At 39.5% G+C, this 15971-nt stretch overlaps 1 protein-coding gene across 1 annotated transcript; it reads right to left on the bottom strand.

Annotated features, from left to right (window-relative positions):
• Positions 1-7218: 7218 nt before the first annotated feature.
• On the bottom strand, positions 7219-10910 carry LOC120754225 (vitamin D 25-hydroxylase). The gene is made up of 4 exons (XM_058420963.1): positions 10771-10910; positions 9851-10047; positions 8507-8836; positions 7219-7912 (listed from the first exon to the last, which is right to left on the bottom strand). Exons 2-4 carry the CDS (start codon positions 9999-10001, stop codon positions 7737-7739), a joined length of 657 nt encoding a protein of 218 aa, XP_058276946.1. The 5' UTR covers positions 10002-10047; positions 10771-10910; the 3' UTR covers positions 7219-7736.
• Positions 10911-15971: the final 5061 nt, after the last annotated feature.

Below are 15971 nucleotides of genomic sequence, written 5' to 3'. Positions count from 1 at the left end.
TGCTGGAGCTGGGAGGTTGGACTACTGTGGTGCCTCCCAGCCTGACCCATCCTGGGATTCTCTGCGGCACCAACATTCACATGGCAGCACCTCCCCTTTTGTCCAAAAAGGCATTTGAGATGCACAGAAGTGTATGTATCTCATACACTGGTGAGTCTGAGAGCAGGAATCCCGGACTGAGAGATGTTTTGGACTAAAAGGATGGAATTAGCCTGGATGATAATGAAAAAGAGGTAAGGATGGCACAGACACACAGATATACTAAAGATATTCAGAAGAGAGACACTGTTTATTGTCTCAGGCCAGTTTGTATTCAAAATATTTTAGAAACAGTATGTCTTTATCAAGTCAGAATACTTGGATTTTTAGAAATGAAATGAAAATGCTAATAGAAATAATGATGCAATTTTCACAAGCTGTGATACAAGTTTTAGAAAATTGATCCTTCAGTGGCCAATAAAGATTAGATGAGAGAAAATATACAATGTTGATTAAATGAGGTACAAAAAGTATGACCAAGACAGTATTTTTTTGCTACCCTGGTTTTTTCTGAGTTTCTTTATTAGCCTTTTGATTTTCATAAATGGAGTCAGGTCTTTTAGTTACTGTAGAATATTAGAGCAGTTTTCTACCTTTCCCACAGAAGTAATATAAACAAATCCTTTGTTTTTCATTCTCTGTCCTTTGTTTGCATATTTCTAACCTGAAAACAATTGTAACTGACAATTCGCCACTGAGGCTGAGGGGTGGAAACCCCAAAAAGCCAATCTTCTGCTAGACCCACAAATGTATAAAAAGTAAAAAAATAAACAAAGGGGTCTCCTTCTCTTGGCTTTCAGCTGTGAGCTGGGATCGGAAGGACCTCTGCCTTGCAAAATCTCGTCTGCTTTGTGTGTCTCGGTGACTTTTTTTTTTTGCTTTTTTTCCTCTAGCTCTCTTCAGAACTGTCTCTGGACAATGTGCTGCTTCATTCATATCTATGTTAAGGCAGATGAGGTAATGAATTACTTTCACTTTTCCAATGAGGAATTTTCCTTTCGATATCTTCTGAAGTAAGTCTTTAACTTGCTATAAAATTATACTGTGGATTCTCAGAGACGAAGCTGACAAAAGAACACAATTTTGAACTGCTCTCTATCTGATCTTCATTTAATAGGGCTGTAAGCAATCAGTTTATTTGTCCTCTGTTTAATGAGAAGGAATAACACTTATTTAGAGGAAAGAGGAAAGAAGGTTTATGGACTAAGCTGCCACAGGATAAACATTCCGTTGCACTTGGCTTTAGGTATGTAAGTGATTGACACTTACTTGGTTCTGTGTGACACTTCAGACACCCTTTAAAAAGGGCACAACACAACCTGAAATATTTGAAGGAAGGTTTCTTTTGGAATCCGTACACCATGAGATCATGTTTCGATTTCTGGACTTCAAGAGATCACAGATGGTAGCAACTGGTGTCTGTGGTAGGTTTTACTGCACAGGCTGTGCTACCTGACACAGATTCTGTGGAATCTGATAGAGTAAAAATTTTTTAGTAAGGTGAGACCTTCTGTCTGCTGATTTATCTGTGAGGTTTCAGAAGGGAAAACCAAAAAAGGTAACATTTAACCAACCTGGCAAGTACTGGTGAGAGAGCACAGTGTTTCAAATGATCCCCAGCATTCACTTTGTGATTTGTCCACGTTCTAAACATCCTGCCAAAAACTAGGTGATGAGTCACTTCTGACTCATCTCTCTGGATCAGCAGAACCCTTTGCACCTTGAATGAGATCAAAACATCTTCATTTTAATTGCATATTAAAAAAAAAGGTAATGCTTAGCTTAAAATGCAGGTATCATACCAAAAATACTGAGGATAGGGTTGGCGTTAATTATAGCACATGAGGAGCAGAGTGCACATTTTGTCCCCTGTGCCAGTCAGATGTGAAAGCTTGCTCCTATATATAGTCATTCAAATGGGCTTAGCATGCCCCTTTCTTTTATCATGACATTCATCCTACTAGAATTTATTAATCTGTACTTTTGCCAGTTTATCTAACTCATATTAACTAAGCTTTCTTTCAGTCAGAGAAGTGGATAAGTAAACCCCTCTATCTTTTAGAATGGGTTTGTAATAATTTAACTTGATTCCTCATAACTAAGGCATTACCAAAATACTATTTCTAATTTCAGATGCCACATCTCAGGGAAAACACCCGTCCTTTAGACAGATTGCAGAATTACAGTACAGAGCAGTGAGACTGATGACGTGGCCTGAAGAGAAGGAGAAAGAGAAAATTAATTAAAAAGATTTTTACCTAATCTACAGAAAATAAGACTTGAGTGGGATATTCTAAGGTTACCTTGTGAGACTGTTTCAAAGAGTAATCGGAATAATGCTTTGAGTGTTTATAGTGTTTAGGACAAGAAGTAACACCTTTAGGTTTTGAGGCTCAAACATGACTGATTGTCTAATGATTGAGAGGAGTGTGACTCACTGAAATAGATTATCTTAGGCTATTAAGAAAGTCTCTGCAAATAAAAAAGAAGTCTGGAAAACAGCTTTTAGTAGAACTATTAGTGGACCTGATGAGTGAACTGCATAACTTACTGAGATCCTTTTGAAACCTATTTTATAAGCGCTAGGACTAGAGTAGAAGTCTGATACGGAAACTTTAAATACCAAGAAGAAAATGTGCACAGTTATAAAAATAATAACATTGAAACAACAATAATTGGAGATATCAACTCCTGTATTTCAGTAAATATTAAAACCTTTTTGTTTTAAATATGTTTCACCCATAATTCATCTCCCAGCAGAGTATTTGTTGAGAGAGCTAGAATACTCTTGAAAAAATAGACAAGATTTGAACCTTAGCCAGAGATAAGAATCTGTCTAATTGTCAGATTGTGAATAAATGAAGAGGCAGTAGCCAAAAAGTTTTTTTAAAATATGATTATCTAAAGCTAGCTTGCTAAAGCAAATTGTATTTTAAATATTTGTCAAGCTATGTGGGTCTTTCTAGATCTCAAGAAAGTGCACACTTAAGACATTGGGAGGTGTTGGATGCTTCAGAAGGTGATGTAATTCATATACTTAGCAATAGATTTAATATAAGTGAGTAGGGATTTTTAGACAAATTTTAGCTCTTAGCACTAAATTTTATTCCAATCAAAAATGAATTATTCTTACAGTCTCCATATAATCATGAAGTTCATTATGGCACAAAGAGCTCGAACATTTTATAGATTATACCTACAATTTGTGGTGAAGTAAATGCAATATTAAGCTATGTTGCATTCCTCTCTATAGTGTGGCAGTTTAGACTGTACACCCCTTGAGAGAGAAATGATGCATCTGTACAGGATGTAAAAAAAAATGGAACAAGATCTGAAACTGCCCTGAAGTGGCTTTATAAAGCAATTTTTATGCTTCCAAAAAAAAGCAATTAAATTAACTTCCTAAACTATATCAGCTAAAGAGGTGTTGTCAGTATCAATGTTTTTCCTGAAAGTATTAGGTTTATAAAATTCTGCCGTGGTGCATGTTCAGCACTATTATTATTGTTTTAAATTGAGCTTATTGTGTAAGTGGAAGAGAACCAAAAGGGAATTTTGAGTCCTTAAACAGGGATGCTTGTGGAGAAAGGAAACACATTTACCCGAGACTAACTGGAATTCTTTCAGATATTTTGCCCATAGTGATTCTATTCCCTAACTTTCATTCCTTACTGGTATGAAGCTGTACCTGGATTATCTATATTAGTGAAGGACCTGAACAATGAGACATCCTTTTTCCCCTTGTCTTGGCGAGGGTATAAATGTCCGTGAGACATGGATGAGTGGATCCTGTTTTCTGGATGCTGATGGGCCTAATGTGGATAAGCATCTGAACAAATTAACTGTGATGTAAAAAACTTTTAAATACATAATATTTTTTCATGCTTCTGATAAATCGTTTACACAAATTAAAAATATTTCCTTTAAGGTTCTTTTTTTTTGTATGAGTGGAGAAAAGGAAGTCAGCTCTTGAAAAGAGCAGCAGAATAAACAGTAAGTTTATTCTGTTTTCAGGAATATTGCTATAGGTCGGCCTACATCACATGCAAAATTTTTGGCAAGCAGCCATCTCCTGCAGTAATAGCAAGATATTGGATTAGATTGCACATTCTTGATATGCTCCCATTATTTTAATGGGTTTCATCTATTTGGAATGTTACTTATTCAGAAGAATGTAACAAATGTAACGTCTCTTGAAGCCTGGCAGACTTCCGAAGGAATGGCCACTCTCAGTGTGGGTTCTGCCTAATTCTAATGACATGGAGAGAGTTGTCAGCCTTCAAAAATGCCTGAAGGGATAATCTAGAATGGGAAGAGTCTCCTGATGTACAATTTACATTGTTATGAAGGGACAGAAGAAAGCAGAAGATTTCCAGAGCCGTAGTTTCATTTGAATCTTGATTAGACAGAGGGTTTGAATTATCAGGCCCAGTGCCAAAGACACCTGGGACAGCTCGTTGGTATAAAAACTCATACTAACCTTCTGTGTGTACCTTCACAGAGCAATTTAAGCTGACAGCTCTCCTTTCAAACTCTTACTGAAGACTCCTCTGATCATGGCCGCGTTATCTTGTCTTTTCATCAGTCCATCTCTCTCAGCCAAAGACGAATTCTGATCTGGCATCTTCCCCATTATGATTTTCTCCTCGTTTATCCTGAATTTTCATGTTTTCATATCCATTGCATTGTTACGAAATTTACGCAATCTAATTTTCACTCCTTTTTCAAAGGGATTTTGCTATTTTTTACTGTGTTTTTCTCTGAGCTTGCCACTTTTCCCATAAACTTGTTATCTTCGTGACAACGTAATCTGCCTCATCTACTCTCTAGTGCTTGCACAAAACCTTAAGCTCAATTTAGGCTAAACACATTCTGGATACATATAAAAAAATATCACAGTAAGTTTAAACTATTGACTTTCAGTAGTGTTTCTTGAGCTTTCATGAAATCTTCCTTTGTACAGTTAATTAATTAATGAACCTTCCTGCATTTATTGGGTTCATACTAAGGATGTGTTCATCAGTACCACTGAAACTGCTGGAGGTTCAGGAAATTAAGCGGCAATGAGTGAGATTTTTCTTAAGCCTTTTGCCAAGTGTCATATATGACATGCTTGTAGTGTTCCCTTTTCAGTCTCTGGGGATGCTGACATGGCCAAAAACAACCCAAAAACTTAAATGCGAGGCTAGACATTTCGGAAGGAGGATTTAAGACACTATGGTGGTTCTGGCTGCAGCTCTTGCAGCAGTGACGCTGGTTAATAGATCAGCCTTTAATCCCAAAACAATGTTAAATAACAGCCAGCTGGAATTATCTGAACAGCTAGAATTTCAGCTGGAATTATCTGAACATCCCACCAGGAAATTGTGAACATCTAGCTGGCTACTGTAATCAATGTTGATACAGTGGAGAAATTCCAGAGGACTAGAAAAATTTCTATTATGTCAATATTTCAAATTACTAAATTGGATCATTAGGCTAATCCTAAATCAGAGAGAAAATAATGAAAAAGTTGATAGAGAATGAAACATGTAAATATGACTAATACTGATACAGATTTAGAAAAAAGACAGTTTGTCAAATGTATTTGATTGCTTAAATGAGACCATAAGTTGGCAGATAATGGTAAAAGTTTAAATTGATATTCTGAGGCTTTTATAAGGCATTTTGATTTAGAAACCAGAAAGACATATAATCAATATGGTTCTCATTAAATGGATTAAAGACTAGCCAGGAGTTAGATCTCAAAATACCTCAGCAAAAGGGAATTATAACCGATCAGCTGCATTTTGAGCATGGTTCAAAGAACAGCAAGAACTGGTTCTTGATGTTTTTCAATCCTCCCCCCACTTCAATCAGCATTTCTTGAGCCAGGTTGTAACCAAAGGATGGCCTAGAGTTCTTACAACCCAGAAAGCAAGACTAGGTACTAAACAAAATCTGGCTGTCAGATCTACAAGCACAGGGTTGGGAACAAAGAGAGAATTGCCATGAGTCCAAAACTAGCGCTGAAGTCCTCAGGGTGGTTTCATCCTGAAGAACACTTTAGTTCAGTAGATTCCACAATTTCTCCTTAGGCATTTCACAAGCACACAACATCTACTTGGTATCCAGAAAGACCTCGATCATTACTCCTAACCCTGCTGCTTGCCAGTGGCTTAGGAGTGGTTTATTCAGTTTTCCTGGTGTGCCCAATACACAGCAATTAGGTTTGCTCCCTTCCTCTATTTTTTAGTTTTAAATCTTCTCTAAGAAAGGCACATTTTCGGGAAGTGGAGTAGCCTGCCAAGCCTCTTCAGAGAAACAGGAACTTGTGTTAGAGCTGCTCTCTGTGAAACATGAGGGTAAAATAATCTGGACCTGCTGCATCTGAAGTCAACAGGCTGTTAGGTGAGTGGACTGGTAATAGCTCTCTTTGCTTTTTCTCTTTTGCTCTTTCAAAAGAAAGGAAGTATTTCTTTTCAGCATAAGCTGAAAACATCAGGTCAGCAGACAAACGCCAGTTCCTGCCTTCCAACTTTCCTGCAGCTCCAAGTTGCAGTATTATCTGTGTAAAAAGCCAGGTCAAACACTCAGCCCTGTCCTTCAATAGCTGCTTGCTTGTTTTGTTCTGAACTCTGTCCTGTGGCACTTTCTCCCCACACAGAGTGTTTGGAGTTATAGCTGCTCCCGCAAGCTCTGCAGACACAAATCTTTCTCTACCAATAACCACAAAGCAAGAGTTGGCAAGACAAATAAATGAAGCTGGCAGAAGTTAAGTGTAGCCCTTACACCTAAAATTTGCGCTTAAAATTCATTTAAAGTCTGTTTCTCCCCATCCTATTGGGCTTGCCCTCCCCAGAAAGTTTCTCCTCTGGTCAGAAGGGAGAGCAGACTATTTTCTTTACTCGTAGTATAGTTGCATGTGACTCTGCTAACACAAATACTGACTTTTTCAGACTATTTAAGCAGAGATTAATCATTACATAGTACTTTGTATTGGGAGGCAGTGGAGGACAGGTGTCTGGAAATGCAATATACTGGAGAAAAAAAAGTCCTGTGATTGTCAGGAGTATGGCAATAATTGAACACTTTGTGTAGGATGCTAAATGAGAAGCAAGTCATAAAAGAAAGTGAATTCACGGCTATCTGGATCACTAGAAAATTATGACTAACTGGGAAGATAGGACAAGGAGAAAGAAGGATTAAAATGCTTTAATAGACAATCTGTTTTTCAAGGCTGCAATATGTAGTTTATTCTTGGTTACAGATATTCAAATAGACACTGTTTAAAGCCCTTTTAGCTACGAAAATGTAATGGATAATCATAAAGAATGGCTTAGCTGGAATAATGGAAATGGTATTTCCATGGATGAATTCAAGCATAAACATTTTAAACCATATTCTCCATGCTTATGAAAATATTCTCTCAGAGTAAAATGGCTTGCTAAGTAATGAAATATTTAAAAACCATATCAGAAGTTAGATTCAATATAGTCTTCTGGGGTGAAAACGTCTGTTCAACACAGGATGTGTTCCACACCTTTGGTTCAGCTTTGGGTTTTTTTTTTGGTTGAAAACCAAATAAAAAATAAACTATTAGTCCTTTAAATTTTTGTTACTCTGGCTTGAACACATTTAGGAATAGAAGGCAAAGTGGATCCTGAGCTGTTGCTTGGAGCACACTGTGCTCCACCTGCCCATCTCAGCCCTCCCCTTCACCGCCTCTCGGCACAGATGAGGTACGGCTGTGGTTGTAAGGTCATCCCTAATCTTGGTTTGAGCTCCGGGACCACTCCATGAGGAAAATGTAGGTGAAATCGTTGTAGCAATGAGGTGAAAAACAAAAACATTTCCATTCGAGCCAGCTGTTCTCCAAGACAATGTCTTCTTCCTGAATTGAAAGAAAGAATTTAAAAAGATTTAAGATATCTTCAGTCGCATTTTTGCTCTTATGATGAATAGGAATGTTCATTTCTGTGTTCTAGGAGTGCTGTGTGGTAGTATTTTGTAAGAAGGATAGGTGATAACTTACACTAAAAAATTTAGAGAATTTATTGTTCACAAATGCCATTGAAACCAGTTCTGTCAAATTGATTTAGATACACTTTTTACTTACTGTATCTTGTCACAAAGTGTCAATCTAGATAGAAGATGCTTTAAAAAATGATGTTGTGGATTTTAGCCTTTTCCCCCTACTATTTTCTTAATTACATCTACTGCCACTCATTATTAACTGGCAATTATTAGAACTTTGTAGGGAGGATTTTTATTAGTTTATATATAATACTGAGCTCATCTCTGTAAAAGATGTTTTGCTAAAATTCATTATCTCCAGAGTGCATTCTACTGAATATCTTTAAATTTAATTATATTGGATATCTTTAAATCAGAACTGAGGATATTATTTTGTCCATTTCTTGCCATCCCTTACACTTTACACATCCCTGGATTTGTGAAAAGGAACAGTGGAAGGAATTGCTCTTACCTAGGGAAAAAGGAATAAATGCATCTTTCTTGACAAACTGCCCATTACTGTCCAAAAACCTCTCAGGAAAAAACACTTCTGGATTGCTCCAGTATTTTTCATCAAAGTGAACAGAGTAGAGGTTTGTAATGACTGTGGTGCCTCCAGGAATCGCGTAGCCACGCACAACAGTGTCTTTGGAAGTCGCATGGAAAATCCCTAGGGGTACTATGTTACAGAATCTCAGAACCTCGTGCAGAACAGCCTCAGTGTAGGGCATCTTGCACTTCTCCTCCAAGGTGGGCATTTTGCTTGGGCCAATGACCAGATCGATTTCTTTTTGAACTTGCCCTGTTAGGAATAAAAGCTGGAGTTTATTTTGTAATAGCCTTTGCATTTTAATTTAAGCTGAAGTATTTGTTTATATATATACATTTTAAAAGAGTACTGAAACATGATATACCTTATATAAAAACCAACAGCGTACAAGCTTTTCAATTTAGGCTCTATATTCCTATCCATGGTTAGTATTATTATCCCCATTCTGAAATAATGCTGATATTGAAATTAGACTGATATTTTTTTTTGGTCAAAGTACCACTAGTAACTTTCCAAGTTATCTGGGCCTCTCTTCCTCCAAATCCTGGAAGCCCCAGCTGAACCAAGCACTGGTGAGGTTTTGGCAGGAAAAGTGAAGAGGAGGCAGTGAAATCAGAAACGTGACTGTTCACTTACAGAACCCAAACTTCTCCTCAAAATGTCTGGGCTAACACTCAGACATCTATTGCTGTTTCACTTCAGAATGACTGTTACTCATCTCTTTTTATTTTAAAATGCCATTTCTGTTCTCCCCAAAGTATAATTATTCCTGTCTATAATATATAAATCTGTTGTGAACTGGGGCACCTAAGATAAAAAGAATTGTATCTAAATTGTTAACCACAACCTGATTTACATTTTTGCTGACACTTGTACATTTTTAATTTAGTTTATTACTTTCATATTTAATTAATTTTCTTATTATTTATTAACTACACAGATTAGTACATCTGCCAACAGCAGCTCATGCATCACCATGGTAAACTTAAATATATTAGAAATACTTAAAAGTATTAAAGCTTCATAAAAATGTATTCACAAATATCTTAAAATTTTATCATGACACTTGACTTTTGATATCCTCTTTGCACTAAAAGCAAGCCTTCCATCTCTGTCCGTAGTGTATTTCGTAAATGATAAAATAGACTAATATATACAAAGCTGGTTTTTTGGTGATGATTATGGATCAATGCACCACTTTGAAAAAAGCATTTTAATTTTGCAATAGGAAAGCGAATTAGTTCCTCAAAATGTCAAATTTCTTACCTTGAATGTTCGGATAAAGAGCCATAAATAACACTGCCCATCTTAAAACATTTGTTGTGGTTTCTGTGCCAGCTATGATGAGTTCTCCAACGGAGAAAATTAAATTTTCTCTTGAATATGTAGATTCTGGGTCTTTTCCATTGCAATCCATCTCATCTAAATATGCATCTACGAAATGTCGAGGTGACTGAGGCTTCCTATTTTCAGAGACACGTTCAATAAGCTCATGAAGAAACTCATAGACTTCAGCTGCATTTTTAAACAGCTGCTGGTGTTTCCCAAATGGCAAGATACCAATCCAAGGAAAAGCATTATATAAAAATACAGAAGCACTAGCAGCTAATTCAATGTTTTCGCTAAAAATCTCAATCATGTGTTGAAATTCAGTATCTTCATATGTGAAACGTTCTCCAAAAATAATCAAATTAGTAATGTTTGAAACAGCATTTGTTATCAAGTGCTTAAGATCAAAGGGTCTCCCTTTGTATGTATCAATGGCATCAAGAAAAAATAGAGATTCTTCTGAAATTTTGTGTTCAAAGGACCTTTGACCATGTCCAAAAATTCGAAAGCTATTTACAGCTAATTTGCGGTGTTCTGTCCATCCTCTGCCATATTTACTGTTCAGTAAGCCTGAAAAAATATTTTGACACAGTATTTTATGCAATGTTTTATTTTTCTTCCCCCATAAGATAATAAAATTATTCAATGAGACAAAAAATGAGACAAAATATTTCAGACATCTTGCTATGGAACATAGTCCACGAGTGACAATCCTTTCCATGTAATATCTTTAAAGAAGCATCAAGCATTTTACGAAAGGACATCAAGTAGAGAAAATGGCTAAAGCAGATGTTTCATGTGATTTTTCATCTACAGGACAAAAATTACATTTTTATACAGAAGACATTAGCACTCACCTCCCATGTTTGTCAGCTTCTTGAACAAGGGAAGTGATGGCCTGTCTGCAAAAATTTCACTTTGATGGACAAGGCACTCCTTCACTGCATCATAGCCATTCAGCACAACGGCGGATATACCCCCGAGATCAAGGCTGAAGATCTTTGCGGGGGGAAGAAATAAAAATGTCAAACGCTGTTACAACCCAATCTTGAGCACAAGGAATGAAAAAGTGAAACACCGAACATAAACGCGAAATGCAGAGTTGAATAACCTTCACCAGGGCACGCAGGTGGGACAGCTGCGGCGCTGCGGCACTACACAGGAGAGTCTGTGGTGTGCCTAATTTGCATTGTTAGAAGGTGAAATTAATTAGCCCACACTACATTCTGTGCTTTGCCGCGCACCTAAAGAAACAGCTCTCCAAATAAAGGACTGGGGACACTTTCATATAGTCCTTAGGAGTGAGAGCCAAGGTGACAGCCAACTACTGAGAGCAGAGCCCAGCTAGGCCCAGTTCCCATTTCCACAGGTGGCTAGTACAAGGTGCATTGGAGAAAGGTACAGTACAACCTGCAGAAGGCACATAGAGGATAAAAAAAAAATTAAAATCTGAATCTACATTTTAAAAATTAAAACTGAGCCTAAACTCAAGACTGAAACCTTAGCTCCTTTTCCATACATTCCCTTGGCATTAGAAATCTGTATTTTTACCATTACAAATCTTTAGCTTTTTCTCCATGTCAAAGCTGGTGACCTCCACAATATGAAATTGTGTTAGCCTAATTATACATTCTGTGACAACTGGGTTGTCACCCAAAAGGTTGTCAGGCACTGAAACAGGCTGCCCAGGGAAGTGGCAGAGTTGTCATCCCTGGAGGCATTTAAAAGCTGTGTAGATGTGGTATTTGGGGACATTGTTCAGTGCAGACTTGGCAAAGCTGGGTGAACAGCTGGAGCCGATTATCTTAACGGTCTTTTCCAACATAAATTGTTCTAGGAATCTATAACTATTTTATTTAAGCAAACTTGGTATTTTCACTGTTATAGTGGCTCTTCTTTTTTATGTGTCAAGAAGACACTCCAGTATATTTCTGCAAACCATTTGTGAGTTTTGTATACTTTGGTGTAGCTTATTTATCTTTATTCCTATATAATATGTAGGGGGTTTTTGTTTGTTTGTTTTTAACCCTTTGATTGTATTTTTCCAGTCTCCCAAATCCTAATGTGCTGTATCCAAGTTCCCTCAAATTCTGCAGGATCCTTTTGGAAAGCAGATGACTAAAACTCCATACAGTATCCCATACAGGCAAGTAAAAAGCTTGGGGCATTTGACAACACATTTCCTTTCCTATTTCCATTCTGTTTGTCCTAGTATTTTGCTTGAAGAACATTTACTTTTTTATTATTATTACCAAAACACAGGTTAGGTCTAACTCGGAATTAACTTTTCTGAAGCCAATAAGAAGAGACTGGCTGCTTAAAACTGGCCGATGGAAAGAAACGCCCGATACAGAAGAAAGAAAAAAAAGAAAAAAAAGGAAAAAGAGAAAGATCCGTTTTTACACAGTTACGCTAGTGGGCTGTAAGTATCTCAAATACCGCGCTGAAGTTACTTCGAAGCACGGTTCCGCCGGAGCCCGGCGCTCCCGCTCCCGGCGGGGCGCTCCGCCCGCAGCATCCGCCCGGGGGCCGGGCCGGGCAGGGCGGCACATCCCCCGGCTTCCCGTGCCCGGGCCGCCCGGGCCGGCCCTCCCGCTCCCGCGGGGCCCCGGGGCGTTGGTACCTGCCCGTGGATCTGGCTCTGCCGCCGCAGGTAGAGGTGCGGCTGCTCGGCGCCCAGCGCGGGGATGTTGCCGAGCAGCGGCAGCCCCGCGGGGCCGGGCGGGAAGCCGGGCGGCCGCCGCTGCTTCAGCAGCTGCCGCACCACCAGCGACAGGAGCAGCGCCAGCGCCGCCGCCAGCAGCAGGAGCCAGGTGCCGCTGCCCGCTGTCGCCGCGCCCGGGCGCACCCCCGGCTCCGCCGCCGCCCGCATCGGGCCCGCCGCCGCTTCCTCCTCTCGTCCCCGGGCCGCCGCCGGCCGCCGCGCATTGGTCCGCGGAGGCTCCGCCCGCCGCGTCAGGAGCGCTGCTGCTTCGCTGCCCTTTTTTTTTTTTTTTTTTTTTTTTTTTTTTTTTTTCCCTTCCCTGGAATAAAGCACAGAGTTGGTCCCTCGGGGTTTGTGCAGCTTTGAAACCCACCGCTGCCTGCGCGCTCCACACGCCGACCTTGGCAACTGAGCGGAGGAATCGGCGGCTCTCTGCTCCTTGTTGAATCTCTGTGGAATCTCAAACGCACGGTTCCGAGGTGTCTTTCCCACAGACACTTTGGGCTTGGGCCGATGAAGCCCGCTGTGATTCCCGCTGGCAGACGCGCGCCCCCAGATTTCTGGTAGCAGGTGGGTGGGAGCAGCTGCAGCGGTGACGCCCGAAGTTCCCTGTGCTGCACAGCCTGGGCTGGGGTCACCCACGGCAGCTGGAGAGGGCCCGGCCTCCGTCCCAGCCCTCGCAGGCAGCACGGCGGGGAATGTCCCCGGAGATCCCAGCCAGAACGTGCAAAGGTTGTTGTTACGTGGTGGGGATGACGGCTCAGGAGCGAGGGCTGCTTGAGCCTCAGAAGCGGCCGAGATCGGGAGGGCAGAGGTCGGAGAGCAAGGTTGCCGCACCCTGTGACATTTTTGGCAAAACACTTCATAAACAAACCCAGATTCTGAAAATACCAGTATTTTCAGTGTTAGCGCCGAAAGAATTTTCACCAAAAAGGCAGGAGATTCAGAACCTCAGACTGGCTCCAGTCAGAGGAAGAATTAAGAGAAATTGCCGAGGAGTGTATGTGTGTGTGCTTAAGTATCTGAGAAAACATAGGAAGAGGTACTATTGTTTTGATTTATTTTTGCAGCTTATCTTCAATGTTCTGTTATTTAAGTGTTTAATACCCAAAGTTTTAGATGATCATGATTTCCACTGCATCTGGTAAGAAAAGAAAGGTGATTAACAGTTTTGACAGCAAGTATTTTGAAGGGGGAATAAAGGGGGGAAAATAGTATAGGAAAGAACCAAGAAGAGGGGAAACAAGATACAGAAGAGAAGTCCAAATATTTGACTAAAAAGGAAGTAAATAGACTTGTAGCAGAGGGAAAGCCAATGATATTTGACAATTATCTTCAAGCAGAGGAGAGAACAGTCAAAACTGACCTTACCATAGTGTTTGAGCCCTGGAGATGGAGAAGAGACGGTGATGTCACCCACTGTAACAGAGGAAGGGAAACTGAAGAGCATGATTGCAGAAAAATAAAATCCATTTTGGTCAAGCCAAATGCTAAAAGATGGTGAATCAATCAAGATTAAAGGTCCGAGAACCTCTAAAAGATGTGTGATTAAATGGAGGTAAAAAGCACCAGCATGGACAAAGATGACTGAAACTTGTCAAAAGTAAGTGATAAATAAACCCTTGTAGACAGATGAAATCACTTAAGGATGCAGGTTTAGGGATGCAAGACTACAATGGCTGTCCAAGCGCAGGATTCCTTGCCAGTTTCTGATTGATCTTTTTATTTTTTTTTTTTTTTTTTTTCATTCATTCATTCCTTCAGAAATGTGTGGGCAGCTTGTGCTGAATTGCTTCTTTGGGAATGTTTTACTCATCTTAATCATGGATGATCAAATGAGCAAACTTATAGGATGAATAAAGGTTTTTTTAATTTCAATTATAAAAATGATGTCTGAGTAAAGAAACCCATTAAAGCGTGTATCTTTATTAAATTCTAAAACATTCTAGTCATCAAGTTTTACAATTACTTTGCACTGGAAATTCTGTAAGCAGAAGCTGGAATAACAGGAAATGATTGTGTTCCTGTCCTCTCAAGAAAATCAGAAAGCAATTATTTGGCTTTGTATTCTTTGACTACACATACTTATATATAGCTTTGACTTTTGAAGAAATATACTGCCTGGTGTGGCTGTTCTCTGAGTAGTGATGTTAAGATGTTGATGATAACTCTAGGGAGAAATATTAAGTTGTTTCCAAGTTCCATTAAAAATCTCACAAACTTGCATTTAGCTACAACTTTGGAGCAGGCTCTGGTTTTCTTATTCTTCTTGTAGCTGGAAAACAAGGTAGACTTTTATCAGGTTAAAGTGTCTTCCATTCCTATAGTAATGTCTCTTGTTCAGTGAAATCATGACATGATTTATAAAATGCAGGAAAACCACTTCTTTATAGACAGATGTGTAAAGATTTTGCTCCTTGCCTTTGATGGTGGACTGGGGAAAAGAGAGAGATCTTTACAGATGTATGTAAAACAGGCATGCTTGTCATGAAAGAAATTTCATAAGCCCACTGACAAGTTTAGAGCCATGTGTAGATGTTGGAGTCCAGGGTATTCCTTTGGCAAGTCAGAGACCTGGACAGGGGGGTCTGGGACCCTGGCCCAGGGCCCAGAGGGACATTGGCTTTGATCCCAGTCCATGGGAAAGGCTTCCTGCACTGCGGGATGGATTGCAAGTCACAGGAGTGTGAAAGATAGTAGTTTAGCTTATCACAGGGTGAGAAAACAGTAGGTTTGGGTTTTTAGTATGGAAGTAGATGGAGCAGGATGGAGGATTTTGGGCGTTGTCTCCTGCTTCTTCTTTCTTCTTCCCCCACTCCTTTTTCTGCAGTGACGGTGGCACAAAGTAGTTTAAGGAGATTGGGTCAAAGTAGAGATGACCTGTTTAGTATAAGTGATAGGTATTGCCAAATAACGATAAATAAAGAGTACATAACAATTAGTATAAAAGATAACACCGCAGCCCAGTGGGGAGGAGTCACCAGATGCCCGAGCAGCTGCACAGACCTTTGTTGGGCACTGAGAAAATTGTGAGATAAGAAACAATAAACAAAGCATGCAACCTTGAAACATCAGAACCTGAAGACTCCGTCTCTTTCATGCATCTGGCTCAGGGTTTTGCAGAAGGCAAAAAGACTCTAAAACCACCTGAATCTCAGAAAAGAAACCGAGATGTAGATGTTATCTATTACATTTACAAAGCTTTTTTTAATGTATGTCATCATAGTGAATAATCAACTTCCATGTTACAATTATCTCCTGAGCCAAGCCTGTAATGATGCTGGTGCTTTACAGATTATCTAAAACAGAAAAACACATCCGATGTTTTTCCCTTATGAATTAGGTAATTGATTG

This window comes from Hirundo rustica, chromosome 6 (genome assembly GCF_015227805.2).
Source record: "Hirundo rustica isolate bHirRus1 chromosome 6, bHirRus1.pri.v3, whole genome shotgun sequence".
Taxonomy (NCBI): Eukaryota; Metazoa; Chordata; class Aves; order Passeriformes; family Hirundinidae; genus Hirundo; species Hirundo rustica.
The sequence above is the reverse complement of the archived record's forward strand: the minus strand, read 5'-3'. Positions and strand labels throughout refer to the sequence as shown.

What these genes read in the sequence shown, in the direction of transcription:
- LOC120754225 (XM_058420963.1), bottom strand. Translation starts at nt 10,001, where the DNA reads ATGGATTGCAATGGAAAAGACCCAGAATCTACATATTCAAGAGAAAAT. An exon ending in TCTTTATCCGAACATTCAAG is followed by an intron (nt 8,837 to 9,850) that starts GTAAGAAATTTG and finishes TATTCCTAACAG; the next exon opens with GGCAAGTTCAAAAAGAAATC. An exon ending in ATTTATTCCTTTTTCCCTAG is followed by an intron (nt 7,913 to 8,506) that starts GTAAGAGCAATT and finishes CTTTCAATTCAG; the next exon opens with GAAGAAGACATTGTCTTGGA.